The sequence below is a fragment of the Tilletiaria anomala genome, assembly GCF_000711695.1.
Source record: "Tilletiaria anomala UBC 951 chromosome Unknown K437scaffold_47, whole genome shotgun sequence".
Classification (NCBI taxonomy): Eukaryota; Fungi; Basidiomycota; class Exobasidiomycetes; order Georgefischeriales; family Tilletiariaceae; genus Tilletiaria; species Tilletiaria anomala.
The window spans coordinates 32,470-58,980 of record NW_013546975.1 but is presented as its reverse complement, the minus strand read 5'-3'; the positions used below and the strand labels follow the sequence as shown (position 1 = coordinate 58,980).

The window sequence follows — 26,511 nt, the reverse complement described above, 5'->3', positions numbered from 1 at the left end:
TGCAGCTTCCAGGATAGCCGCGAAGAGCAAGCAAGCCAAACAGCCGACGGGGAAACGTGGGGGCTTTGCGGCTGTGTCCAATCCACCGTTGAAGCAACGGACCGCAGCGCGCTCACTGGGACACACGATCCGATAAGAAGCTGTTGGCAGACTGCCGACGGGTGCGACGACGCTCTCGGCACACGAGACGTGCTTGGGCGTGCTCGTTGCCTTGCTACTGACGGATGGGTGCGCGTAGTGTGCGTGTAGACACGCCGTCGTGGCTCGGGCCGCTCTCTTACTCGGCTCTGCACAGAGAGACGCTAGGGCCAACAGACTGCGCACGCGCTGTGCCTCACAAATAGCTCCTGTTCTGCAATAGCAGCCGGTTGCTGTCGCACCAAGTCGTCCTGGAGGAGATGGCAATGAGAACGCGAATAAAACCAAAGTGGAAAACGAGAGATAGCGCGCTTCCCGCTGGCGTTGTTGGCGTCTCGGAAGAGCCAACAAGTGGTCGAGGAGCTAGAGCCTCGTATCGCACAGTCGAGCTGTCGCAGGCGGGTGGGCTAGCTGACAGTTCGTACCCTGTCTCTCTTCTTTGTCAACGGTTGTTCGTCGACTCGAGCTGGGTCGTGCGTCTGACTATACCGTGCCCGCTGCCAGCAAATGGCGTTCCGGTTGTATATATATATCTCTCTCGATCTCGCGTCCTAAAAAGTCCATGACGATCGGCCAGCGAGCGGAGTTGAATGAACCCTGCCCGCCTGCTTGCCGTTTTAGTCTTGTGGTAGCGGGTGCTCCGAAGTAGGGTTGCTGTCATCAATTGGAAAGTCGCCGACCTTCCTCGGGGTTTTTTTCTCTGCAAGTCATCATCAGCAAGCAGACTTGCTTTGAGCAGCGGTGTGTGTTGTCAATTGCCGGGTGGCGTGGCGGTGCATGGATTTAAACTGGCATCTATTCCAGAGTGCCCGTGTGAAACCCCCAGGCGGACTCACTCCTGTCTAGCCTTGCATCCCCGTCTCTACCGGCAACCCTAAGCCTTTGGCCTAGTCCCTCCTTGCCTGAAAGTCTCGCTCAAGCGCCATCTAGTCTACATTCGTCCTCCAGAGCTCTAATCGCCCAGTTGCGAGTCTATTTCACCCCTCAGCGCGGCTACGCTTCCTATCACCTCCGGCGGAACGAACCATCAAATGCGATCTGCCGTTGTTGGGCTTTTGGATGCTTGTTCAGGGCTCTTGCCCATCGCTCATCATCGCTTCCCCCCACCTACCTGACACTCTCCGTCGCGTTCATGTACTTCATGCTCCGTCACATGTTGTCACACATCCAGAGCTTCAGCAACAACCATATCACAGATGTTGCAGCCCACTCCCCTCTGTTCCCACCGATGGTGCCCACGAGCCTGCGTCATCGCTGCTTGCTACAGGCGTGCCCTGCACATTCGATTCCGGTCGTCCTTGCTATTTGATATGTCGATATATGCATGCATGTATCTGGATTCTCACTGAACTTCCCCACGGAGATATACAGGTACGACTCTGCTGAGCTGCTCGGGCTGGCCCATGGCCCCCAGGGCGGCACTGTGGATGCACATGTCCATGTGTACGTGCAGCAAAAGCATGCGCCTACATACATATGGCAGACATGCTGGTGATACTGCCTCACGGGAGCCTGGCGATGCTCCCTTTCCTGTCTTCCTTCGCTGGCGGTGGGGTACCTATACTACATGTATGAGGAGAACAAAACACCTGTCGCTGCCATACCCGCAGCACTTGGCAGGATCGTGCCAAGACGTCGGTTGGTCAAGGGAAGCTGGTGCATCGTGTTCCATACAAACCGATTGACTGACTGGTCGCCTCGTGGTCGTGGCCTTGCCAGCCGCAGGCTGGACGATAACACACTGCGCTGCAAGCTGTCAAAGGTCCAGGGCAGCATCTTTGCGTCCGCTACTGCCTTCCGACTATGCCTGTGCCTGCCTGCTGCCTTTTCCAGCCTGTTGATAGGACCTGTCAACTACAGTAGGGTTACACGATGCAACTCCAAAGCGAGGAACAACGATACGTGGATGGTCAGCCGAAGCGCTCCAGAAGGGCACAGCAAAGCAGCAGCGGAAAGCCATTGGGAGGGAGTTGAGCCGAAGGCTGGACCTGGGTCGCTGCCACCCTGCCTGTTGCAGGCGAGGAAGGGTGGGGGTGGGCTGAAAGGAGAAACACGCCGAAGCCCGAGGGTGAGGGCGAGTAAGCGCATCAGCCGGGCCAGCGCGTTGCGAGCTTAGCCGGTGCAGCGCTAGCGCAGGTGGAGGGGGGTTGCCGGTTAGATACCGGGTGGGCGCCCCCCCCCACCCAAAGGCCACCAACTAGGGGCGGGAGGCAGCAGAGCAGTGTGCGTGTGCGTGTGCGTGGGTTGGCGTGAATGTTCCCATTCCCATTCGAGCCGGCGTCGCTGGTCACTCCGTCCATCCCAGACATCCTCTTTTACTTCTTGCTGCCCCCCTCCCTTGCACCCATTGCTCTCGTTCGCCTCTCCACCGCTTCGCCACAGGACACCTTTGCACTTCTCGCCGGATACCCTGCCACCCTGCCACCCTGCCACCTAGACGCATCCAACCCCCACACCCTGCAACGCACACGACCACCATGGCTTCCCCGCAGCGCATCAAGACCGACCTGACCGAGCTATTCGGCATCAACCACCCCATCATGCTCGCCGGGATGAACGTCGCAGCTGGCCCCGAACTCGCCGCAGCCGTCACCAATGCAGGCGGCATCGGCGTCATCGGCGGAGTCGGATACACGCCCAAGTTCCTCAAGGAGCAGATCGATGAACTCAAGGCCGGCCTCAAGGACAAGAACGGCGCATTCGGCGTCGACCTCCTTCTCCCCCAGGTCGGCGGCAATGCGCGAAAGACCAACTACGACTACACGGGTACGCTCTAGATCCAGGGCCCGGCCATTCCTCTTCTTTTCCTGCCGCTGATTCCTTTGTTTCTCTCTGTCTGTCGGCCAGGCGGCCACCTGATGGAGCTGGTGGACATCATCATCGCGTCCAAGGCCAAGCTGTTCGTCGCGGCAGTGGGCGTGCCGCCAAAGGAGGTGGTGCAAAAGTTCCACAAGTCGGGCGTCATCGTGTCCAACATCATTGGACACCCCAAGCACGCCGCCAAGGCCATCGAGGCCGGCTGCGACATGATCATCGTCCAGGGCGGCGAGGCCGGTGGGCACACCGGCGACGTTCCCTTCAGTATCATCGTCCCGCGCGTAGTGGACATTGTCCGCCGTGGCGGTCACAAGTCGCCGCTGACTGGAAAGCCAATCACCATCGTCGCCGCCGGCGGTGTCTGGAACGGGCGCTCGCTCGCCGCGGCACTCAGCTACGGCGCCAGCGGCGTCTGGGTGGGCACGCGCTTCGTCGCGTCGACCGAGAGCGGCGCACCGCGCGGGCACAAACAAGCCGTCCTCACCTCCACCCACGAGACGGACATCCGCACGATCATCTTCAGCGGCCGCCCGCTGCGCATGCGCAACACGCCGTACATCCAGGCGTGGGAGGACAGGCCGGACGAGATCAAGCGCCTGACGAGCCAGGGCATCATCCCCGCTGTGCACGACCTCGAGAACGACAAGGATGGTAGCGTCGAGGAGCAGACGCGCGAACGCTACCTCATGGGTAAGGTCGCTGCCGTCATCGAGGATATCAAGCCCGCCAAGGAGATCATCGACGACTTTATCTCAGAAGCAGAGCACGCCATCCGCGCCTCCCAGTCGCTCCTCGTCGCTGGTCCGCATGCGAAGCTCTGAGTGCACCACGCCGCGCGCCCGCACGCGCACCACCTTGGCGTCCCGAAATAAAAATAAAATAAAAGGACTCGGCGCGGAGCGCGCACCAGCATCTATTTCATAGCACCCGCGAACGTGCCGACGGACGTCGGGCGGGCCTGCCTGCACCATGTAAGCACGTAGCATCCATCGATCCCTATGCCACACGAGATGACGTGCGCCTCCGACGCCGTGGCCGCTGAGAGGCGAGAGCTGGAAGTTGCGTGCCAGCGCCAGTACCCCGGCGGGCAGGTGCACAGTGGAATACTAGCATGGCATGGCACCGCACGGCATGGCGGGCGTGTGCGGTATGTACAGATGCGATGTGACTGCTGCCAGGCTGCGGACGAGGGTTTGAAAGAGTAAAAAAGGGGGGTGATGCGATGCGATGCGATAATATGCGATACGATGCGACGGCACGATAAAAGTGCTTCTGCCAATGCTGCTGCGTGTACAAAGATACCGTGCTGAGGAATGTATGTCGTGTATGTGCGTGTGCAAGTGTGCGCTCCCTTTCCCCTCCCCCCACGCGCGCAAGGCGCCAAAACGCGTTGCGCACTGCGTGTGTCGCAAGTTGAAAGTCGCCTTGCTCGATTTAGCAGTTTGATGCGAACCGGGTCCAGTCGATGCTGCGACGCGCGATGGACGTCCGCACCGCCGACCCCTCCTGCCTTGCTTCCCCTTTCCCGTTCGAGTTCTGGTCGTGCACGCGCAGCTCCATGTCCATTTGCTCAGCGGCGGCCTCCAAAACGTCCGTATCCCTGTTTCCGCGCGCCACCGTCTGTCCTGTTTGTGCAGACACGTCCTGCACTCTGCCGCCGCCGCCAGCGACCTCGAACAATGGCATGACGCACGGCCGGCCGTGCGCGCATTGGAACGGGAAGCGCGCCGTGCTGAGCTGCTGCACGAGCCTGCTGCACTGACTGTGCGTTAGGCTGTCGTTGAACACTGAGGAGGGTGCGAACACGGGTTTTTTTTCAGTCAGTCAGTCAGTCACCGCCCAACGATAATGAGAAGGAGGGCGAGAGGAAACGAGACGCACTGATCGCCCCGCGGCATGCTTTGCTCTCGATCAGACCCCGCAAAGTCGGAGGCAGGTAGCGCAACAGAGAGAGCCAACATGACGCATCTGCTGACTCTTCCTCACCCCCGCATGCGTCTCGTTCAGCCGGGCCTGACAGCCCCTCTGTCTGCATGTACTGCTCGCGCTCGTACTGCCGCTGTTGGCGCATCCACCGCACTGTCGCGCGTGCATCCTGTGAGTCCATCTGCAGTACCTCGCGGAAGACAGCAGCTGCGACGTTCGCATCGCCAGCGAGCCGATCACGCACCACGCTCGGTATCGCTGTGATGGTGCTGCGCAAAAGTGCGCGCGACTGCTGCGAGCGAGACGGTACCGGCGACAGCATCAGCTCCTCCTGTTCTTGTGCTGACGCCATATCCTCCGCTGCGATCGTCCACGAAAACCCCCAGAACGCGAGCATTTCACCTGCGATGCCCATTCCGTCGTCCTGTAATAGCGCAGCGAGCTCCACATGCCTCAGCACAAGCGGGAGCGGCTTCTTGATTGCAGCCGCTCGGCTCTCGCCTGTACGGCACGCTTCAAAGTACTGCGAGAAGAATTGCTCGACGCGGATGCGCTCTGTGCACAGCAGTGCCAAGCGATAATTATGTTGTATACACACGCAGGTCAGCGTGTGGGTCCTCCGTGCATAGCATAGGGCCTTTCTGCTCCCTCTGCTTACTCACCGTCTGCAGCGTGTTGGTCGATGCAGATCACAATGCGACCCTGGAAGCCGCTGGCACGCTGATACAACAAAGAGCATATGACAAACTTGCGATCGACTTGCGCAATCACCCTCGCGCTCTTCAAGTCCGCAGATGAGAACGGCAATTTGGTGGTAGAACGATGCGTTGATCCGTATCTATTATCCGCCGCCGGCAGCTTACCGCCCGGAAGTGGCACGAGGCCTTGTGCGCCACTGCACCGATGCTTCATTGCATGGTCATCATCGTCTTCGAGCTGGAAAAAGCGACTAAGGAGCTGGACGCCAGGCACAACAGCTGCGTTCTCTCTGCGTGTATCCCAGCCACGCTTGGAAGGCGATGCACAGTTCGTGTTCTGTGAGAGGTTGGCTATCAAGCTCTCTCTTTCTTCATCCTCATCTGCTTCTTCCACCTTGTCTTCACCCTTGCCAGTGCCTCGGTGACGTGCCGGCACATGGTCACTTCCAAAGACCGGATTCCGCCACTTGCTCAGTGTGGCTTCAAGCCATGTAGGTGTTCCATCAGACCTACTAGACTGGCCGGCTGCGGTTCGCCTCGACAGAAGGATCGACCTGGTCTTGGCGAGCTCTTGTTGATCGTGCGTCGCGGACCTGGCCCTTACAACAGACTCTGGCGTGTGCTGCAGAAAATCCTGTTTTACGCTGTTGCCCGTCCGGCGGTCGACTAGATACCAGCGATGTGAGACGGGGTCTTTCCATCGAATGAGACCCTCGTTTCCTTCTACGGTGTCCTCTGCTGACGGTAGCGCGAGTCCTTCAATGCGCTGCTCCCCTTCCGTACCCTGGAAATGCGCTAGCGATGCCGGACCGCATTCATCCTCGCCAGGAGAATCCCCGGCGGCGGCCTTAAGGACGACATCGCCGAGCTTTCGCCGCTTGCGCCGCTTCCTGTGGGTATCTAGGGGACGGACGGCTCTGTCACCAATAACCAATGGCGGTGTCGGTTGCAAGCCTTCAGCTGTCCTATCCTTGTCTGCTCGATTGGCTCTGTCTTCCGAGACCAAAGCAGCGTTCGATTTCGATTCGCGCAGGTTGATGCCCATGCTTCTCCGAAGGTGTGCTGCAAGCTGGTCGATGATGAAGTTCTGGTTGATTCGGGTTGGCCCAGCATTGGGCATCGAAATGTCAAGGACGATGACAAGAGGAAGCCGCTTGCCGGCAGCTGAGCTTTCTGGGAATCTGTTGCGCCGCTTGCTCAGTTGGTATTCGCCGGCTACTGTGGTCGAAGTTGGTAGAAGCCCTGTGGTCGAGAGAAGGTGAGCAACAGACGAGCGCATTAAATCGTGGAGACCAGTAGAGTGGCCTGATGGTGAAACGGTGCTTCTTGATCGCCGTACAGACGGGTCGTATGCCTCCACAAAAGCCTTTTGCGCCAGCCATTCTTCAAGTGTAATGCCTTCGGGGAAGGGCCGCCCGTTGATAAAAAGCAAGGTTCTGGGCTTGGTCACATTGGCGTCTACTGCGACAAATCCTTTGATCAGGTCTGCAGGAGACGAAGCCCCCATATCGAACACGGTCGCATCATGACTGAGCCGAAGCTGATATAAATCTGAGAATCTCTGATAGACCGACAGAGCCTTTTCGATTCTGAGAAGCCGTTTCCGGGCCAGGCGACCGTCCAGTGCGAAAGTCGAGCCATCCTCTTCGAAGACATCAATGGTAGCATTGAGCATAGGAAGCGAGTGTTGACAGATTGCTTGCTTAATTTCTTCTAGCCACGCTCTTTGCCCGAGCTTTGTGTCCCAGCCTGTACGGTGGGCAGCTGCCATCTGCCGGCGCACAGGGAGGCCTTGAAAGAAATCTCGGACAACAACCCGGGTTGTGAAGCCGGTCTTTACGCCACTTCCACGACCAGTGAGAATACTCGAATTCATTTGAGGAGTTTGCAGCATGTTGTCAGAGACTGCCATGGCACCCCTGCACGGGACTGAAAGCAACTGAGCATCTTGCCCGGATCGCATTGTCAAGATTGTAGATTGAGTTTCACTTGGTGTAGGTGATCGGCTCCAGATTTCGACTGCACCCAGTGCTGCAGCAGAACAAAGGGTGCCTTGACGTTGCAGAAGCAGCTGATTCAAAGCGCGTTGATCAATGTGTCTTTCCCCATGATCACTCTTCATACCATCGGCAAGGCGCAAAGATTCCAATGTTGCGTGCTGTAGTCCTTTGCCATTGTCTTCGCACTCCACTCTCCATTCAGCTAAATTGATGACGACCCTAACACGATCTGCACCACCTTCCCATACCGCATTGCTGAGCAGGCGTACACTCAGGTCGGAGAGGCTTGTGATGCGAAGACTTGCACTGATGAGTCTACTTGTACGGTCATCGAGCCGCTCGATGGCGGTGATTCCACTATGGCCGCCTCCGGGCATGCTGCAGTGCTCTTTGCCCAGTAGGCCATGGCGACATGCCCCTTTAGACCCATATCACCGTGTCAAGCACCTTTTCATCATCCTGATCGTTGGGACGGTGAGGATGCCCACGGAAATATCATTCCTGCAGTGAATGCTGATCGCAGTAGCTGCAACGTACGAATGGAGTGGCGAAAAGTTGTTGACGTCAATCGTCGTCATGGTTACCAGTTCCGAATGATGATCGACGGGGCAAAACCCAAGGTCCTTGTTGCGTTTAATCGATTCAACTCGCATCATTACACTCAAGTCGACCACTGTTCACTCGACCGTCTTTACCGGGGAGATTAAATGCAACTGGATTGCGGCAGTGCTGCAGGGTATGGTACCCAATTCACATGGCCGGGCTTTTAAGCGACCGCTCTGACATTGTGACATGAGTCTGCCCTGGCCGGTCGGGACGGAGCGACATGGTGCGCAAGCTACCATCTGCCAGCGCAATTGCTGAACAGCAAGAGCAAGGTACATTCACAAAACCTGCCCTACTGCCATCAGGAAAGATACTGACGGCGTTTTCATCTTCCGCGCTTGCAGAAATAGAAGTGCTGCACTCAATCCTGGACACAGATTTTGTCAAAGTCCCTCCGAGAAGTGTTTGGAAGAATGCCCCCGCAAGATTGTCTGAGTTCGAGATTACGCTTCGACCCGAGGATGACAGCCTCAAGGCGCAAGTCTCTGCTCTCATGGTGGTTAAGCTGCCCAAGACGTATCCATATGTGCATCCCATCATTTCAATTCAGCAGACTCCAGATGACAAGCGCACGAAAGGAGTTAGCTCGACCGAGCTGCGCAAGTTGGATGCTCATATCCAGCACACATGCTCCGAGCTGCCACTGGGGACCGAAATGATCTGGGAGGTTGTCAGTCAGGCGCAAGAATACATCAGCAATCACCATGGCATTGGGGAGCTAGAAAAGTCCATGCTGAACATCAGTCTAGGTGACCAGATGCGCCTCCGAGCGCAGGAAGCTGAGCAGGCCAGATTAGCAGCTCAAGAGGCGGCCCGACAGGTCCAGTCCAAGGAGGAACAGGAGAGGGCGAAAGCCCTGGCAGATGCAATCCGTCTCGAAGAAGAAAGGAAGGCCGAAGAGATGGAGCGGGTAAAAGAGAGACAGGGCACGCATTTGAGTTCCGTAACACCCGGAACGCCTGCCGTGTTTCGGACGCAAGAGACAACCCCTGGAAACTCGGTCCTGTCTACCGGCACAAGGGTTGAACGCTTCCTCGATGCGATTGCGACAGAGAGTGATCCGATCCATCTCATCCGCGTAGGGCCAATTGTCGCTATCGAGGCTCTGAGAACGCTGTACCTTGCCGACTCTGCACAACCACGAACAGATGCGAAAGCCCCTGTTTCCTGGACGCTACTTCAATACGATATCTGTTCACCACACTACTCCACGCTGACCGGAAAGAAGCAACTCGAAGAGCTGGAATGGGAGCTGGAGCGCTTACGAAGCGTGCGAAGCGAACATCTTCTGAATGTTTTGGCTACATCGCTCACTCGCGGGTCAGAAGATGCCGACGAGAGTCTTCAAGGCTGGAAGCTGCTGATCCTCACAGAGCAACCAGGTGGACCAAGTCTCCGTGAAGTGCTCGAGCAGTGCGACACTTTACCGTGGTCAAAAGTTAGAGATTACACTCGTGCGCTACTATCTGGCCTTCAACTCCTGCACACCAATTCTCTGGTCCACCGCGCTCTCTCTCCGGACGTCATATTCCTTACCAGGAGACGTTCGAGGCCCTCAGTGCATGAAACTTCACTGTTGAAGATCGCCGATGCCAGCTATCAAAAGCGATTAGAAGACATGCACAGCCAAGCGCCCTTCCATTCACCGCCCACGACCGAGCTTCCAGGCAATGTACCGAATCCCTGGTAAGCCCTGCTCTTTATTGTGATGGGACGCATTTTCGGAATGATTGACTCCGCTGTCTTTCAGGCGCCCTCCCGAAACATTGTCCGGCGCACCCTACTCTCGCAGTCAGGACACTTGGGACCTGGGACGCTTGCTGTGTCAAATGCTTTTTGGCCTTGACTGCACCCAGCATGCTGATTCGCCCGCATCTCTCCTGGATGATTACAGAGATGGAAAAGGTACAGAAGTGGCAACAGACGTGAGACACTTTGTTCGCAGCCTGATGAACCCAAACCCGCGCAAGAGACCGACAGCCAAGGCAGCTCTGGCAACGCTGGAAGAACTTATCAAGTTTGAAGACACGAATCAAATGGGCTCATCAACTCTCGCAGGCTCAAAGCATCTGATTCATGCGCTGCGTAAACCTTCGCCACTGAACCCTTCAATGCAGCTCCTGGGGACCTCACCAGATGCGCAATTTAACAGACTTGCAGCATTCTGGCAAGCGGATCGTATGCCCACGGTTGAGCCAAGTGCAAGGTTCTCGAGATATGTCAGCGACTTTGAAGAGATAGAGTTCTTGGGAAAAGGTGCTTTTGGATCGGTCGTCAAAGCAAGGAACAAGCTTGATGGTGTGAGTTTGGACCTGTAAGAAATGCTCTGAGTGCCAAAGTTGAACCTGATAAATTATGATCGCAGCGCTTCTACGCAATCAAGAAAATTCGCCTCAGCGACTCGGCTGAGAATGATGAACGAACGCTACGGGAAGTCACCGCGCTGTCGCGTCTCAATCACGCGCACATTGTGCGCTACGTTACATGCTGGATCGAACAAGAAGTCCTTTCCGATGGCCACACGACGGAGAGTAGTACTAGCGGGGCTCCGCTTTACCGCCCACGACAGAGCGTTACTGGCAGTGATGAGAGAGAGGCAGCTGCAGATAACTTTAGCTTTCGTCTCAACTTTGAAGCAGACCTCGATGCCGACTTTCTCTCCGTCGGCCACGATGCTTTGTCGAAGAATGCGTCTTACCAGGATATCAAATTTGGTGGCGACGATTCTGATGAAGAGAGCAGCTCCGATGACAGTGGGGGTAGCTCAGCGCATGTCGTTTCCAGCGCAAAGCCTTCCACAAATGGCATGAAGGATATATGGAGTCGCCCAGGCATCACTTCGGAAAGCGGCGAAGCTCATCTCGCTACGCGGCGAACACTCTTCATCCAAATGGAGTACATCAGCGGATCCACCTTGCGAGACGTCATTGACAAAGGGCTTTCTGTGGAGGAATCATGGCGAATCTTTCGTCAAATGTTGGAGGCCTTGTCACACATCAACTATTCCATGGGCGTCATTCATCGTGATTTGAAGCCAAGCAACGTGATGATGTCGGGGGACGCTGAGGTCAAGATTGGGGACTTCGGTCTTGCCACGACAGATGTTACCAGAGCACTCGAGGACTCAACGGACGGCGAAAATATGGTGCAGTCGACTGGGGACCTCACGAGCGATGTTGGAACCAATCTTTACATTGCTCCTGAAGTGATCAAGAAGGTCGGAAGGTATGACGCCAAGGTCGACATGTACTCGCTCGGTGTAATCTTCTTCGAGATGCTTGCGTCCCAGAGAGCGTATACGACCGGCATGGAGCGAGTAGCAGTTCTGCGTGAACTACGCACGGAGGAGATCACGCTGCCATCTGCTTGGCCGTTTGATGACCAGGCTCCGCAGACCAAGATTGTTCGATGGCTTCTCAATCATCGAGCGGAAGCAAGACCGTCTCCGATGGAGCTCCTCAAGAGCGACCTGCTTCCCCTTAAGCTCGAGGATGAATACATTGACGAATGCCTACGCTTGATGACCAACACGTCGTCAACGTACCATGATCGCCTTCTGGGAGCTCTCTTTGGCAGATCTGATGTGGACGACGTCCGTGACTTCACATTCGACATGGGGGCCGAATTGGACGCAGACACATCGCTCACTGCTGTTATCTGCGATCACATGCGCGTCATCTTTCAACGGCATGGCGCTGTGCAGTCGCGCATTCCACCTTTGGTGCCACCGAATGAGCTTTATGTCGCCCAAGCAGAGGATCGCAAGCTCGTTCGCATGCTTGACCGCTCTGGCCTGCTTGTCTATCTCCCATTCGATGGACTGCTCCCATTTGCGCGTGCTTTCAAGGATACCCAGACCAAGCGATTCAAGCGCTACGACATCTCAACGGTATATCGCGACAATCCGATTGCTGGTGGACAGCCTCGCTCGGTGATGGAAGTCAACTTCGATGTTATCACTCCGGAGCGAACACCGGCACAGGAGGCAGAAGTTTTTAAAGTCCTGCAGGAGCTCATTGAGGAGGTCCCTGGACTCAAGCATGACTGGGTCATTCAGCTCAACCATCGAGCAGTTCTTGATCTGATTCTGGAGCGCGTTCCAAAGCAGCGTCACGCTGCCGTAGGGTCTACCTTTGCGGCCACTCTGTCGATCAAGCAGACACCTACAATCACGCAGAACCTTCACAACAAACTATTGGACCTACAATTGACGCGCTCGGTCATCGAAGAGCTGAATGCCGCCAACCTATCAGGTAAGCTTTCCCTTTAAGTCCATCTTGCTTACATACATGCACTCAATGACCGCTGACGATGCTCTGAAATAATCAAGGTTCCGTCAGCGATGTTCAACCCCGACTTGAGCGGCTCCTACCCAGCGAGCACAAGAAATTGCTCAGAGCTGCAGTGGACGAGCTCGCATCGATCATCAGCGCAGCGCGCTCTCTCGGCGTGCACCTGCCGATCCTTTTTACGCCATTGCTAGCTCAGAACGCATCTTACTTCAAAGGCGGTGTGATATTTCAGCTCGTCCGAGTGGGCAAGAAGCGGCTGGATGTGCTCGCAGCTGGGGGCCGCTATGACTATCTACTCAAGCGCTTTGCAAACCCCGGCGCGTCTTCTAGCTCTCCACCTCCCCACGGTGTCGGCGTGCAGATTGCAGTGGGGAAGGTCGCTCTCGCCCTGTCTCGATATCAGGAGCTGCAAGTCCCGCATTTGATGAGCAAGGCAGCTGAAGAAGAACGTTCTCTAGGATGGTGGACACCACGGCGATGCGATGTCTACGTCGTAGGCGGCCAGGCAGGCGCTCTGGAGGCGGTCATGGATGTCTGTCGCGAGCTGTGGTCCTTTGGGATCTGTGCAGACTTCGAGAGTGGCACGCTAGATGTACCACCCGAGCGTCTAGCAGCGGCATGCAAAGCAGAAGGTATCCTTCTCGTGGTCACAGTGCGAGCACGACATACGACGCTGAAGGTCAGAAATGTCCTGCATCGCCAGGACGTCGAAGTGGACCGCGAAGAGCTGGTGTCTTGGCTACAAGAGCACCTTATGAGGCAGAGGATGGTCGACCAGCAGCAGCTCGGCAATCAGCAGCTGCTCCACCTCCCGGCCGGCCATTCAACAGGTGGTGGACCCGGTGCATTACACGTCACCAGTCCTCTGCCGACGTCTTCCGCCGGAGGGTTCGGATCCTACCAGAGCAGCCCCTACTTTTCATCACGTGGAGCCTCTGCGGCCGAGAACAGCATCATATGCCAAGTGGTCATGCCCTCGCTGAAGTACCCTGGCGTCGACAAGTATGGGCGTGGGAACAAGGATCGAAGGCAGTCCAAGAGCTCCAAGCAAGCGATCATCGACAAGGCGACGCGAGATGCGCAGCGGATCGGCGATGATGTGCTACGTGGCCGCATGCCGATCATCGCGATTGACATGGGCAGCGCAGAGATGCAGCGCTTCGCTGGAGCGCTATCACTGGACGCCAACAGCAGCGGGGGCGGCGGTGCGGGTGGAAGCGCCAGCGGACAGCTCGCTGGGGCCGCTGCAGCAGGAGGAGGAGGGACAGGCGATGCGATGCGCGCACACTTGGACACCCTACAGAGCACGGCGGACAGAGACTATGCCAAGTTGGTCAAAAATCAGATCTTTGCCACGCTCTCGCAAGGGGCGACTAGCAACGCGGCTGGCAGTGCTCGCGTGATATTGTACTCGGTGCGGGATGAGCGCAGCGTGATCGTGCAGCTGTGAAGGGAGAGACAAGTCAGGGCAATAGGGAGGGTCTGTACAATTGCTCAAAGTATCTTGTGCAAAATTGCCGCATTTATGCGGGACTTCGATAGGCGCGATGCCAGCCAGATGCATACGTGCTAGTCAAGACTTGGTGCTGTCATGCTACATGTCGTGCTCGAGTAGCTATTGGCTGCCACTTCATTCCGACTTTGCTTTCTTGCCCTAGAGAAACAACAAACCAATGGAACACATGAGAGTCAGCTCCTGGCCAGGCGGAGATGTGTAGAACGAATGCACACTCACATGTGCCATGTTCCAGAATCCGCCAAAAGTGCCGTACATGCCAACGGTGAAGATGGTCATGTAGATTCCTGTACGCAGATGCGTTAGAAGAGAGGGTCAGCACGAATAGAGGGGGATAGCTGCGGAACAAGCAGTATTGCCGCCTCCCTTCTTGCCCTTATTCCCGCTCTTCAACCTCCCAGTATTTGATTGCAACTGCCGTAGCACATATTCCTGCCCCTCGAAAGCGCATGGTGCGCTGACTGCATCGCGACAGCCACTCTTCGATTTCCAGCTTTCGGCTCCAAATGATCTATTGGAAGTGCAGATGGTCGACCGATAAGGCCCTATTCCGGTAGCGGGGCCCATCCATTCGCATTGCTCGATCCCGCTTAAGGCCGTACATGGACTGCGGGAGTGGACGCGTACGCACCCATATAAAGCTTGCTCCTCGGGAGGCGTTGGAAGACGGGCCTTGGGTCGGCCTGGTAGGCCCGCTGGCGCGCTGGCACTGTGTTTCTGATTGACGCAAGGCCCGCGTTCGATCGACAATTGATCAAGCAAAAACGCAACCAAAGAGGTCACAGATTGCGGCAAGAGTGCGCGAAGATATAGGTTCGAGTAGCCAGGTCAGCATGCCATGCCACGTTCACGTTCACTCGTCCCGGCTCGGAATAGGTGTCTCCGCGCAAAGTAGGAAAGGCAAAACTCACCGGCGGTTCACGAGTGCGTCCATGGCTGCTGCTGATGCTACTGCTATTGCTACTGCCTGAGGGGTCCGTAACTTGCTGCCTGTCCGACGCACTTCCTTCGTTCGATCGGTTGACGATCAGATGAATCAACCTAAGGCGAGCTGGTTGGCGCAAAGGAGAGAGATGCAGGGAGAGGAAGCCTGGTTTCATTAGTGCGTGGATTTACGGGATAAGCTGTCTGTAAGTCCCGCCATTTGATATCTGCGCGCCGCGACTGGCTACCCGACACCCGCCGGCCAGCACAGCGTCAGTGAAGTCTCTGCTTGGCACTGGCGAAGAAGACCACACGCAACGCTGTCGACTTTCGCCACGTTGTGCAGAGGTATTCTCCTTCACCTCACTTCCCCTCCATCCCGCTTCCATCTGAAGGTTAGAGCATCGCCCCCACCCCGCTTCTAGCACCAAAAGGAGCAAGGAGTGCAAGTGCAAGATGGCCCACTTGTTCGCTTCCAGAGCGGCGTTCAGCCGGGCTGCCGGCAGCGCGTTGAAGACCGGCAGCACTGGCGTCAATGCGGTGAGTTGTGTTCCTATTTGTTTTCGAGGAACTTTGGCAATGTGGGGCGCTGGGTTATCTATACAGAGCTTGAGAGACCATAGGAGACGGTGCCAGATTGGTCGACGCATCGACCGGAGCTGCTCGGCGAAGCAGGGCCAGTCAGTGTGGATAGGAAGGATACTTGGACATGCATGTCTGGCAATGCCAGGCATTCTTCCACAGGTTGATGCCTCATGAGAAGGCCAGAGCTCGGCATCTCAGCATCATCGCCAGTAGAAAGGATCAAAAGTAGAACGCTTCTACCATTGCTCAATGCAAAGACCATCTATGTGACAAGCCGGGCATTAGTCAGCTAGCCTGGAATCCCGAAGCAGACGGAGCTGCTCAAGTCGAGAGCGATTCATTTCGATGCACAAGGTATTCTCTTTGACTAAATCAGCTGGCCTGGCATATAACAGCTCGCTGGTGAGCCTTGAATGCGCAACCTGTGGGCTGCAAGGTCACAGCCAATCAATCGGGCAGCACCCATATACCCGGCGTTCACAGAGCAGGAACGAAGCGATCTTTCACAGCATGGAGTTTGGGAGCCGCTGGCTGACTATCGGACAATCACTTTTAAATCCGCGCAGGCTCGCTTTGCGTCGACCCAGGCAGCGCCAGCCCAGCCCTTCTTAGCATCGCGTACTGCGGTGGCCGGCGCCACAGCGCTCACGCTGGGCTCGATCGCGCTGTACACGCAGGTCTATGGCGAGCTTCCATTCCTGCCCGTCGCACATGCGAATGCCAAGGATGAGGGCTTGCACCCACCGCACTACCCGTGGTCGCACAGTGGCATCTTTGACACTTTCGACCATGCGTCCATCCGCCGCGGCTACCAGGTGTACCGCGAGGTTTGCTCGTCATGCCACTCGTTGAACCGTGTTGCGTGGCGCAATCTCGTCGGCGTGTCGCACACGGTTGACGAGGTCAAGGCGATGGCCGAGGAGGTCGAGTATGAGGACGGCCCTAACGACAATGGCGACATGTTCCAGCGCCCCGGCAAGCTGGCAGACTACATGCCGCCTCCGTACGCGAACGATGAGCAGGCCCGCGCCGGCAACGGCGGTGCCCTCCCACCAGACCTGTCGCTGATCACCAAGGCTAGGCACGGCGGTGCGGACTACATTTTCTCCCTGCTCACCGGTTACACCGACGCCCCTGCCGGTGTCGAGGTCCCTGACGGAAGTGAGTGTGCGCGGCGGGTGCACCCTTGAGCAATCCAGCAAAGCATGCTGACGATCAAAACTTCTGCATTCTAGTGCACTACAACTCGTACTTCCCGGGGACGCAAATCGCCATGGCGCGTGTGCTGTACACGGGGCTGGTCGAGTACGAGGACGGCACGCCGGCGACGGCGTCACAAATGGCCAAGGACGTCGTCACGTTCCTTAACTGGTCCTCGGAGCCAGAGCATGACCAGCGTAAGAAGATGGGCTTCCAGGCATCGATCCTGCTTGCCTCCATGCTCGCGATGAGCGTCTATGTCAAGCGGTACAAGTGGGCTGCTATCAAGACTCGTAAGGTAAGTGAGCGATCAAGCGAGCTTGTTTGGAAGTGGGATCCTGGGCGAGAGCGTCTCGCTGACGGGCTCTTTATTGTGTGTCCACGCTCCGCTCGCAGCTTGTCTACTCGCCACCCAAGGAGGCCCACTAGATGCACAAGTGCATGGAAGGGGGGGAGGGTCGTTCCCCTCTCGCCCGATCTCGCGCCTGGTTCCCGGACGCGGAAGGATGGTGACTGCGTCAGCCAGTTGGACGGATGCCTGCCACGCTTGCTATCCGGCAATGTCGTCCTTCGCAACCCCGTCCTGTATATTCGTTGTCGTGTTCATTGTCGCGTGTGTACAAGCAAGGCGATTTTGTGAAATACATGCTGATTGCAGTCTGGGAGCTGTCGGTTCATGTGCAGTGCGGCAGGAACTGGTATGTAAAAGAAGGCGCGCGGTCGCGCTGGCTGTCGTAGTGATTTGATCGTTCCCACTGATGGGCCGTGGAGCTTGGGGCCTTTGGCCATTTGTGATACCCGATCTGCTCTGCTATGTCACTCTTTCCCTCCCATCATCGGATTGGCAAGTGTGAACGTGTGCGTGCCGTCTCCTAGGGCGATAACACAAAAAATGTCGAACAGGGGCTGCTGCGGGTGGAGTGCTATAAGCAGCAGACTCTGGGCGCTATGCTTTAGGCCTGCAGATCTAGGTACAATGCGTAGGTTCTCCTGAAGAGGAGTGGGGCCTCGTAAAAGGTGTCCAAAGATCGCGAGGGATGAGAAGGACCCGCAACAAATGCAGCTATGTGAGACACTGATTGGGACAAGGGTGACCATTCCTGTGGAAGGGGCCCCGGTGGACCAAGATAGGATGCCCAAGCATCTTCACACTCTCTACGCTGTGCGGACTTTGGGCGCTAGGCGTCGCTAGCTCTTTGTATAACTTCGAAGCGCTAGATTTTACGCGCATCCACCCTAGCTTCACCCTGTGCTGGAACTTTCATGATGTTCGATGTTGTTGCACAGGCGGTGCCACTGCGTTTCCTTCAGCCATGTGCAACTGATTATGGAATATTTGGGTAGGGCGCGCTATTAGCTCGTTTTTGTCGCCGTCCCTGGCAGCACGCACGCATCTCCTCTCTCTGTTGGTCGCTTTGTTGAACCCCAGCAGGCGTGACCAGAAAGCTCTGACAATTCGGCGCCAAACAAGCACAAGCACAAACACACGCATGCAAAGGAAATGGGCACTTCGGTAATCGAGATCCAGTATGACAGTACGTACATGGTATGTACTCTATTACATATTTCCACGAACAGCTTGTCTGCAACCGTCTGTGACGAGCAGGCTCACAGTGCTTCCGATGAAGTCAACCCGTTTCGATGAACCTATGGGTTGGCTGTCCTCAGTCGAGATGAGCGTTCATTCTTATTGCCTGCTGCTGAGGGTTTTGTTTTAAAAACGAAATATATAAGGATGGAGAACTGAAATTCCCCATGAAATCTGACTGGTGAGTTCCGCGGCCGGCTGTGCCGAAAGGCGGGTGTGGCCGGGGCTGCGGCCTGCGGGTGCGAGTCCCGAGTTCCGTGTTGGTTTGCCCCAAAAAGCAGGGCGGTTTGCCTGTCTGCTAGTTATTCTCTACCTGTTGCGCAGTTCTCGTTGGGACCAACAAATTTATATTCAGTCATTCCCATCGGGCTCCTTCGCTTGGGTGGCCCATGCGCGCCACGCCAGGTCACGTCTTGCTGGGGGAGATTCGCACTCCCCCAGGCCAAACTTACGTGATAATCGAGGATCGTGTTCTGGACTGCGAGGTTGGCTATTCCATCTCTCATCGACGTCGTGCTGCGCTTGTGCTTGTTGTGCGTTTGTCGGCTGCAACTTGGATTCCCAACCCGCCCTCTTTCTCACTCTTCCCTTTCTCCTCGCAGCTGCGGGCAGGCGTTTTGGCGACCGATCGTGGCTCACCATCGGCTCGTAACAATCCATCTCTTATCCCTCCCCTCTCTTCTCATCACCCAATCCTGCACAGCGACTCTGGTCGACCCCACCTGCCGGTCGAAATCCAAAACTCGGATCGAGTGCGAAAAACGTAGAGACCAGCACTGCACTCTGGTACTGTGTCCGTCGTCTATACGGTATAGTGCCCTAGCGAACGCCGACGCTCGACATCTGTTCGAGTGCAATTTGCTCGTCTAACTCTTATATTCTCAATCCCATCGACGCCGCTATATCCCTCTCTTTCCCTCCATCATCCCGCTCCCAGCAAGTGTCTCTGCTTGCGTCCAGTCTCCGAGCTAGCGAGTGAGCTTCAGCACCACTTTTTGCTGTGCCCTCTGGCCTCCTGACGGATAGAACAAAACGGACGGACGGGCCAGGCTATCATCATTCATCCTCTTTCGTCCTTCCCCCATCAACGCGTAAGCAAGCCAAAGAGGCCGAGCAAGCTGCCTTGTGGAAGGCTCTTGAACGCGACAGGTCACTTCTTCCTGCCGTCGTCTGTAGCAAGCAGCAGTAGATTCTAAGAAAGTACTCGTGCTCATCAAGAGTCCGAAAATTATTCATCACCATGCCGGTCGCTGACCATCAAAAGGCGGCGCACTTTGTCGGTGAGTACTGTGTCTGCTTGCGCTCTTTCTAGCTCGGATCACACATCCAGGCTACATGTTGACCCCGCCCACTCTCTCTTTCCAGGCGGCAACCCGCTCGGCAAGGCGCCAGAGTCGCCCGTCGCCGAGTTCGTGCGCAAGCATGCCGGGCACAGCGTCATCACGCGTGTGCTCATCTGCAACAACGGCATCGCTGCCGTCAAGGAGATCCGCTCTATCCGCAAGTGGGCCTATGAGACCTTTGGCCAGGAGCGCGCCATCGAGTTCGTCGTCATGGCCACGCCTGAGGACCTCAAAGTGAACGCCGAGTACATCCGCATGGCTGACCAGTACGTCGAGGTCCCTGGCGGGAGCAACAACAACAATTACGCCAACGTCGACCTCATCGTCGACGTCGCCGAGCGTGCCGGCGTCCATGCCGTCTGGGCTGGCTGGTGAGTGGACCACGAATGGCTTCCCGCTTTTGGGCTTCGCGATCTGACGCTGGGGGGTCGAAATTTGCCGCCGTGGTACAGGGGCCACGCGTCCGAGAACCCGCGCTTGCCAGAGCAGCTGGCGGCGTCCAAGCAAAAAATCATATTCATCGGCCCGCCCGGTTCGGCGATGCGCTCGCTCGGCGACAAGATCTCATCGACGATCGTCGCGCAGCACGCCGACGTACCCTGCATGCCGTGGTCCGGCACGGGGATCAAGGACACGATCATGTCTGAGGAAGGCTTCCTCACCGTCAGCGATGAGGTGTACCAGCGCGCGTGTATTCACTCGGCCGATGAGGGCCTGGCCCGCGCCGAGACAATTGGCTACCCAGTCATGATCAAGGCGTCCGAGGGCGGCGGCGGCAAGGGCATCCGCATGTGCGCCAAGGCGGACGATTTTAAGCAGCTTTACAATGCTGTTCTCGGCGAGGTGCCTGGCAGCCCGGTCTTTGTCATGAAGCTCGCCGGCAAGGCGCGTCACCTCGAGGTGCAGCTGCTCGCGGACCAGTATGGCAACGCGATCAGCATCTTTGGTCGCGACTGCTCCGTCCAGCGCCGGCACCAGAAGATCATCGAGGAGGCACCCGTCACCATCGCGCCGGACCACGCGCGCGAAGAGATGGAGCGTGCCGCTGTGCGTCTCGCCAAGCTCGTCGGCTACGTCTCCGCCGGCACCGTCGAATGGCTCTACTCACCCGAGGACGGCAACTTCTCTTTCCTCGAGCTCAACCCGCGTCTCCAGGTCGAGCATCCGACTACCGAGATGGTGTCTGGCGTCAACATCCCTGCCGCCCAACTCCAGGTCGCCATGGGCATCCCCTTGTACCGCATCCGTGACATCCGTACGCTCTACGGCATGGACCCCAAGGGTAGCGAGCTGATTGACTTTGACTTTGAGGACCCCGCCAGCTTCGCCAAGCAGCGCAAGCCACAGCCCAAGGGCCACGTCGTCGCCTGCCGCATCACCGCCGAGAACCCGGACACCGGCTTCAAGCCGGGTATGGGCGCGCTCACCGAGCTAAACTTCCGCTCGAGCACCTCCACCTGGGGTTACTTCTCTGTCGCGAGCAGCGGCGCGCTGCACGAGTATGCCGACAGTCAGTTTGGCCACGTCTTTGCCTACGGCGCCGACCGCAGCGAGGCGCGCAAGCAGATGGTCATCTCCCTCAAGGAGCTTTCCATCCGCGGCGACTTCCGCACCACCGTCGAGTATCTCATCAAGCTACTCGAGACCGATGCATTCGAGAGCAACAAGATCACCACCGCCTGGCTCGACGGCCTTATCCAGAACCGCCTCACTGCCGAGCGCCCGCCCGAGCAGCTCGCCATTATCTGCGGCGCAGCCGTCAAGGCGCACCTCCTCTCGACCGAGTGCATCAACGAGTACAAGAGCATCCTCAACAAGGGCCAGGTTCCCCCGCGCGGAACGCTGAAAACGGTCTTCTCGATCGACTTTATCTACGAGGGTTCCAAGTACAACTTTACCGCCATGCGGAGCTCCAAGAGCGACTGGACCCTCTATCTCAACGGTGGCCGCACCCGCGTCTCCCTCCGCCCCTTGACCGACGGTGGCTTGCTCGTCGGCCTCGCCGGCAAGTCCCACCCGGTCTACTGGCGTGAGGAGGTCGGCATGACGCGCCTCATGATCGACAGCAAGACCTGCCTTATCGAGCAGGAGAACGATCCGACGCAGATCCGCTCCCCTAGTCCCGGCAAGCTCGTCCGCTTTCTCGTTGAGAGCGGCGATCACGTAAAGAGCGGACAGGCCATCGCAGAGATCGAGGTCATGAAGATGTACTTGCCCCTCGCCGCCGCCGAGGATGGCGTCGTGTCATTCGTCAAGTCGCCCGGCGTCACGCTCGCCGCCGGCGACATTATTGGTATCCTCTCCCTTGACGACCCGAGCCGCGTGCAGCACGCCAAGCCCTTCGCCGGCCAGCTCGATGATTACGGCCTGCCAGTCATCGTCGGGAGCAAGCCGCACCAGCGCCTTGATTACCTCATCGGCGTCATCCATGACATCCTCGACGGCTATGACGAGTCGTACATCATGCAGCCCGCCGTGCGCGAGCTCGTCAAGCTCCTTCGCGACCCCGAGCTCCCGTACGCCCAGAGCTTCCAGGTACTCTCCACCCTCTCCGGCCGCATCCCCGGCCGCCTGCAGGACATGCTGCGCAACACGATCGACATGGCGCACAACAAGCAGCAGGAGTTCCCTGCGCAGCGCCTCCGCAAGCTTACAGACAACTTCCTCCGCGACAGCGTTGACGCCACCATCCGAGGACAGATGAACACCGTCCTCACACCCCTGCTCGTCATTTTCGACGGCTTCAGCGGCGGCATGAGCCTCCACGAGTCCGACGTCCTCGCAGGCTTCCTGCAAAAGTACTGGGATGTCGAGTCGCTTTTCACGGGCGAGGCGGACGTTGTGCTCAACCTGCGCATGCAGCACGCTGGCGAGCTCGACAAGGTCGTCGACCTGCAGCTCTCCCACAACGGCGTCAACCGCAAGAACGCACTCGTCCTCACCCTGCTCGATAAGCACATCAAGGGCTCTCCGCTCCTCTCATCGCGCACCTACGTGAAGTTGGCAGAGTCCCTCGCCGCGCTAGCCAGCCTGGCCGGCAAGCTAACCGCGCCCGTCGCACTCAAAGCGCGTGAGGTGTCCATCTCTGCCAATCTACCCTCGCTCCGTGACCGCAAGGCACAGCTCGAGTCCATTCTCAAGGCCTCCGTCACGTCCTCCACGTACGGCGGCAGCAATGAATACCACGCGCCTTTGCTGGACGTCCTGCGCGAGGTTAGCGACAGCCAGTTCAGCGTCTATGACGTCTTGCACTCGTTCTTCAGCGAGAGGGAGCATCACATGGCGTTCGCTGCACTTGTCACGTACGTCATGCGTGCCTACCGCGCGTACGAGGTTGTCGACTTTGACTACTCAGTCGAGGACATCGATGCAGAGGAGCGCGCCGTCCTCACGTGGGAGTTCCAGCTGGCCAAGGCCAACGCTCCCGGGCTCGTCAAGAGGATGGAGAGGCAGGCGTCTGAGGGTGACCTGAAGATACTCAAGCAGGCCAACGGCTCGACCGAAGGGTCCAGTGCAGAGCTTCGTCGCGGTGTCATGACCAGCTGCGGCAGCTCCGAGGGCGTGGCCGATGCTCTCACCAAAGCTCTCCGCATTCTCGGAACTGCGACCGGCGAGCGCAGAAACGTCATCAACATCGCCATCACCGACGCCACGCAGGTCGACGAGCAGGATGCCCGTCGTCAATTTGTCGAAGTCGCCAACAAGCTTGCGGGGCGCCTCGACGATGCGCGCGTTCGTCGTGTCACCTTCATGCTCTGTGTTCCTGGCGTCTACCCTTACTTTAGCACGCTGCGTCGATCGCCTGAGGGCAAGTGGGCAGAGGAAATGGCTATCCGCAACATCGAACCCGCGCTCGCGTACCAGCTTGAGCTCGACCGACTCACTCAAAACTTCCAAATCACCCCGGTCCCCGTCCCCTCGTCGACGATCCACCTCTACTTTGCACGTGGTATCGCCAACCCTTCGGACGCGAGGTTCTTTGTCCGCTGCCTTGTCCGCCCTGGCCGCAGCACTGGCGACCTGTCCGGATACCTCGTTGCAGAGAGTGACCGCATCATCAATGACATTCTCAACATCATCGAAGTCGCGCTCGGTATGCCCGAGTACTCGACTGCCGATGCTTCGCATATCTTCATGTCATTCATCTACAACCTGGATGTCAGCCTGCAGGATGTCCAAGCGGCGTTGTCTGGCTTCATTGATCGTCACGGCACGCGCTTCTTCCGTCTCCGTATCACTGGCGCCGAGATTCGCATCGTGATCAAGGAGGATGGCGAATACATCCCGATCCGCGCGTTCATCACCAATGAGACTGGTTTCGTTGTGCGCTACGAAGCCTACGCTGAGAACGTTGCCTCCGATGGCACTGCGCTGCTGCACTCTATCGGCGGGTCCAGCGATGCAGCTCCTCTGCACCTGCAGCCGGCGCACGCACCGTACCCCACTAAGGTCGCTCTGCAATCTCGCCGTTCTCGTGCGCATGCTCTACAGACCACTTTCGTCTACGACTTCATTGATATTTTGCGTCAGTCCGTTCGCCACTCATGGAAGCAAAGCGGTCTTTTGCAGCGCCCTGCGGAGCCGATTAAGTCCGTATCGGAGTTGGTTCTCGATGACGCGGGTATTCTCAAGGAAGTGAAGAGGTTGCCTGGCATGAACACCATTGGCATGGTCGCCTGGATCATCGAGTTGCTCACTCCAGAGTACCCGGAAGGTCGCTGGCTTGTGTTCATCGCCAACGATGTCACCGTCCAAGCCGGCTCGTTCGGTCCGACAGAGGATCAGCTCTTTGCCGCTGCATCGCAACTCGCTCGCCAGCGTGGAATTCCGCGTCTGTACATTTCTGCGAACAGTGGCGCACGCATCGGCCTCGCGACGGAAGTCATGGATCTCTTCAAAGTCAAGTTCATCGATGGCAGTGCAGAGAAAGGATTCGAGTATCTCTACCTAGACGATGCTGCCAATGCCGAGGTTCACAAGAAGGCGCCAGGTGCTGTCATCACTGAGGCTCGTCAAGCTCAGGATGGTGCCACGCATCATGTCATCACTGATATCATCGGTCTTTCCAAGAACGGCCTCGGCGTCGAGTGCTTGTCTGGCAGTGGTCTCATTGCGGGAGAGACTAGCAGGGCGCGCGACGAGATCTTCACTGTGACGATCGTCACGGGTCGCTCCGTTGGTATCGGCGCTTATCTTGCGCGCCTAGGTGACCGTGTTATCCAGGTGGAGGGTTCACCATTGATCCTTACCGGATACCAGGCGCTGAACAAGCTTCTTGGTCGCGAAGTATACACCAGCAACCTCCAGCTCGGTGGTCCACAGAGTGAGTCCTTCGAAGGTAACGCTGTTCCCTCGCCAGTTCCACTAACATTTTTTCCTTGACCAGTCATGTACCGCAATGGTGTCTCGCACTTGCTCGCTGCCGATGATCTCAGTGCAATGCGTCAGGCCGTTCAGTGGATGAGCTTTGTGCCGGCACGCAAGAACGACTTGCTACCACGCTTGCTCACTAGCAACGACTCCTGGGACAGGCCGATCGGATACTCTCCTCCCAAGGGCCCATACGACCCTCGCTGGCTCCTCGCTGGCAAGGAGGAGGGTGACTCGTACCTTTCTGGTTTCTTCGACAAAGGGTCATGGCAGGAGACGCTTGGAGGCTGGGCCACTTCAGTAGTTGTCGGACGTGGCCGCCTTGGCGGTATCCCGATGGGCGCTATCGCAGTCGAAACCCGCACTCTTGAGCGCGTCGTTCCCGCTGACCCAGCCAACCCTTCATCGCAAGAGCAGCGGATCATGGAAGCAGGCCAAGTCTGGTACCCCAACTCCGCTTACAAGACCGCACAGGCCATCGTCGACTTCAACCGCGAAGGTTTGCCGCTCATTATCTTCGCAAACTGGCGTGGATTCTCTGGTGGCCAGCAAGACATGTTCGACCAGATCCTGAAGTACGGTTCGTACATTGTCGATGGTCTCACATCGTACAAGCAGCCCGTCTTTGTGCATATTGTACCAAATGGAGAGTTGCGCGGTGGTGCCTTCGTCGTCGTCGACTCGAAGATTCATCAGGAGGGGCTCATGGAGCTCACCGTCGATGAGACTTCGCGTGGTGGTGTGCTGGAGCCTGAGGGCATGGTCGAGATCAAGCTACGTGCTACTCAACAGCGTTTGCTCATGGAGCGCATGGACCCACAGTATCGCGAACTCAAACAGGCCGGTTCGGATGCCGCGTCTCTCAAGAAGCTCGCTGCGAGGGAAAAGCAGCTGGCACCAGTCTTCAACTCCATGTCAGTTGCCATTTGCAGTCTCAGGATAGCCCCGTGGTCAGATTACTGATGCCTTGCCTTATTGCTCATCTTCCACAGCGCTGTCGCCTATGCCGATGCACACGACCGTGCAGGCCGTATGCTGCACACTGGTGTCGCTCGTCAAGTGCTGAGCTGGACCGAATCGCGTCGCTACTTCTTCCAGCGTCTTCGTCGCCGACTCCTTGAGGTTCGCTTCGACCGTAAATTGGCGGAGGCTAACCCTTCTCTGTCAGCTGCCGAAAGGAAAAACGCCCTGCTTTCGACATTCCAGCTGAATGAGCAGCAAAGCGATGCGGCTGCTGCAGACGCTCTCGAGCGTGACGCGGGCACGATTGATGCTCTGGCTACTTCGCTGAGGGAGCAAAGCCTACTGGCGCAGCTGCAAGCTCTATCGCCCGAGGCTCGTGCGCGTGTTGCGGCCAAGCTATCTTAGAGAAATCAATACGAGCCATCAAGTTGCACGGCATTGCATCCCACGTCACCAGTCTCTCATCGCTCTCATCCAATTGTAAAGTCGATCATTGTCTTTTGTCCATTTCTTGCCTTCGCCAATAGATATTCTTTCTCCTCGAC

The 26,511-nt window shown here is 57.4% G+C and overlaps 9 protein-coding genes across 9 annotated transcripts; 7 read left to right on the top strand and 2 right to left on the bottom strand.

Moving 5' to 3' along the window:
• Positions 1-1,576: 1,576 nt before the first annotated feature.
• On the top strand, positions 1,577-2,435 carry K437DRAFT_128245 (uncharacterized protein). Its single transcript, XM_013387504.1, has one exon. It carries the CDS (start codon positions 1,706-1,708, stop codon positions 2,252-2,254), a length of 549 nt encoding a protein of 182 aa, XP_013242958.1. The 5' UTR covers positions 1,577-1,705; the 3' UTR covers positions 2,255-2,435.
• A 46-nt stretch (positions 2,436-2,481) lies between these two features.
• On the top strand, positions 2,482-4,142 carry K437DRAFT_274414 (NPD-domain-containing protein). The gene is made up of 2 exons (XM_013387503.1): positions 2,482-2,904; positions 2,986-4,142. The coding sequence occupies exons 1-2, from the start codon at positions 2,616-2,618 to the stop codon at positions 3,774-3,776; spliced, it is 1,080 nt and encodes a 359-aa protein (XP_013242957.1). The 5' UTR covers positions 2,482-2,615; the 3' UTR covers positions 3,777-4,142.
• K437DRAFT_128456 (uncharacterized protein) lies at positions 4,023-4,747 on the top strand. The gene has a single exon (XM_013387502.1). It carries the CDS (start codon positions 4,269-4,271, stop codon positions 4,641-4,643), a length of 375 nt encoding a protein of 124 aa, XP_013242956.1. The 5' UTR covers positions 4,023-4,268; the 3' UTR covers positions 4,644-4,747.
• K437DRAFT_128520 (uncharacterized protein) lies at positions 4,748-5,499 on the top strand. Its single transcript, XM_013387501.1, has 3 exons — positions 4,748-4,887; positions 4,963-5,052; positions 5,268-5,499. Exons 1-3 carry the CDS (start codon positions 4,852-4,854, stop codon positions 5,460-5,462), a joined length of 321 nt encoding a protein of 106 aa, XP_013242955.1. The 5' UTR covers positions 4,748-4,851; the 3' UTR covers positions 5,463-5,499.
• A 2,543-nt stretch (positions 5,500-8,042) lies between these two features.
• K437DRAFT_247504 (Serine/threonine-protein kinase) lies at positions 8,043-14,000 on the top strand. The gene is made up of 5 exons (XM_013387500.1): positions 8,043-8,457; positions 8,530-9,871; positions 9,936-10,485; positions 10,551-12,438; positions 12,516-14,000. Exons 1-5 carry the CDS (start codon positions 8,406-8,408, stop codon positions 13,925-13,927), a joined length of 5,244 nt encoding a protein of 1,747 aa, XP_013242954.1. The 5' UTR covers positions 8,043-8,405; the 3' UTR covers positions 13,928-14,000.
• A 215-nt stretch (positions 14,001-14,215) lies between these two features.
• Positions 14,216-14,712, bottom strand: K437DRAFT_212674 (uncharacterized protein; the record flags this gene model as incomplete). Its single annotated transcript, XM_013387499.1, has 2 exons — positions 14,216-14,280; positions 14,625-14,712. Coding segments are annotated over 2 exons (153 nt in total), but the record flags the coding sequence as incomplete, so codon positions are not given.
• Positions 14,713-15,066: 354 nt separating this feature from the next.
• Positions 15,067-15,783, bottom strand: K437DRAFT_128260 (uncharacterized protein). The gene has a single exon (XM_013387498.1). It carries the CDS (start codon positions 15,649-15,651, stop codon positions 15,106-15,108), a length of 546 nt encoding a protein of 181 aa, XP_013242952.1. The 5' UTR covers positions 15,652-15,783; the 3' UTR covers positions 15,067-15,105.
• Positions 15,784-15,915: 132 nt separating this feature from the next.
• Positions 15,916-17,342, top strand: K437DRAFT_224605 (uncharacterized protein; the record flags this gene model as incomplete). Its single annotated transcript, XM_013387497.1, has 2 exons — positions 15,916-16,663; positions 16,738-17,342. 2 exons carry the CDS (start codon positions 15,916-15,918, stop codon positions 17,340-17,342), a joined length of 1,353 nt encoding a protein of 450 aa, XP_013242951.1.
• Positions 17,343-19,294: 1,952 nt separating this feature from the next.
• On the top strand, positions 19,295-26,499 carry K437DRAFT_128072 (acetyl-CoA carboxylase). The gene is made up of 5 exons (XM_013387496.1): positions 19,295-19,570; positions 19,656-20,004; positions 20,086-24,956; positions 25,020-25,917; positions 25,996-26,499. The coding sequence occupies exons 1-5, from the start codon at positions 19,531-19,533 to the stop codon at positions 26,369-26,371; spliced, it is 6,534 nt and encodes a 2,177-aa protein (XP_013242950.1). The 5' UTR covers positions 19,295-19,530; the 3' UTR covers positions 26,372-26,499.
• The last annotated feature ends 12 nt before the right edge of the window (positions 26,500-26,511 follow it).

Bases quoted from the DNA above. Each gene is read 5' to 3' on its own strand.
- K437DRAFT_128245 (XM_013387504.1), top strand. From the start codon at position 1,706: ATGTATGAGGAGAACAAAACACCTGTCGCTGCCATACCCGCAGCACTT.
- K437DRAFT_274414 (XM_013387503.1), top strand. From the start codon at position 2,616: ATGGCTTCCCCGCAGCGCATCAAGACCGACCTGACCGAGCTATTCGGC. The intron at 2,905-2,985 runs GTACGCTCTAGA...TCTGTCGGCCAG, and splicing joins GACCAACTACGACTACACGG to GCGGCCACCTGATGGAGCTG.
- K437DRAFT_128456 (XM_013387502.1), top strand. From the start codon at position 4,269: ATGTATGTCGTGTATGTGCGTGTGCAAGTGTGCGCTCCCTTTCCCCTC.
- K437DRAFT_128520 (XM_013387501.1), top strand. From the start codon at position 4,852: ATGCTTTGCTCTCGATCAGACCCCGCAAAGTCGGAG. The intron at 4,888-4,962 runs GCAGGTAGCGCA...CGTCTCGTTCAG, and splicing joins CAGACCCCGCAAAGTCGGAG to CCGGGCCTGACAGCCCCTCT. The intron at 5,053-5,267 runs GTGAGTCCATCT...GAAAACCCCCAG, and splicing joins CACTGTCGCGCGTGCATCCT to AACGCGAGCATTTCACCTGC.
- K437DRAFT_247504 (XM_013387500.1), top strand. From the start codon at position 8,406: ATGGTGCGCAAGCTACCATCTGCCAGCGCAATTGCTGAACAGCAAGAG. The intron at 8,458-8,529 runs GTACATTCACAA...CCGCGCTTGCAG, and splicing joins TGCTGAACAGCAAGAGCAAG to AAATAGAAGTGCTGCACTCA. The intron at 12,439-12,515 runs GTAAGCTTTCCC...GAAATAATCAAG, and splicing joins GAATGCCGCCAACCTATCAG to GTTCCGTCAGCGATGTTCAA.
- K437DRAFT_128260 (XM_013387498.1), bottom strand. From the start codon at position 15,651: ATGCCTGGCATTGCCAGACATGCATGTCCAAGTATCCTTCCTATCCAC.
- K437DRAFT_128072 (XM_013387496.1), top strand. From the start codon at position 19,531: ATGCCGGTCGCTGACCATCAAAAGGCGGCGCACTTTGTCG. The intron at 24,957-25,019 runs GTGAGTCCTTCG...TTCCTTGACCAG, and splicing joins CCAGCTCGGTGGTCCACAGA to TCATGTACCGCAATGGTGTC. The intron at 25,918-25,995 runs GTCAGTTGCCAT...CATCTTCCACAG, and splicing joins GCACCAGTCTTCAACTCCAT to CGCTGTCGCCTATGCCGATG.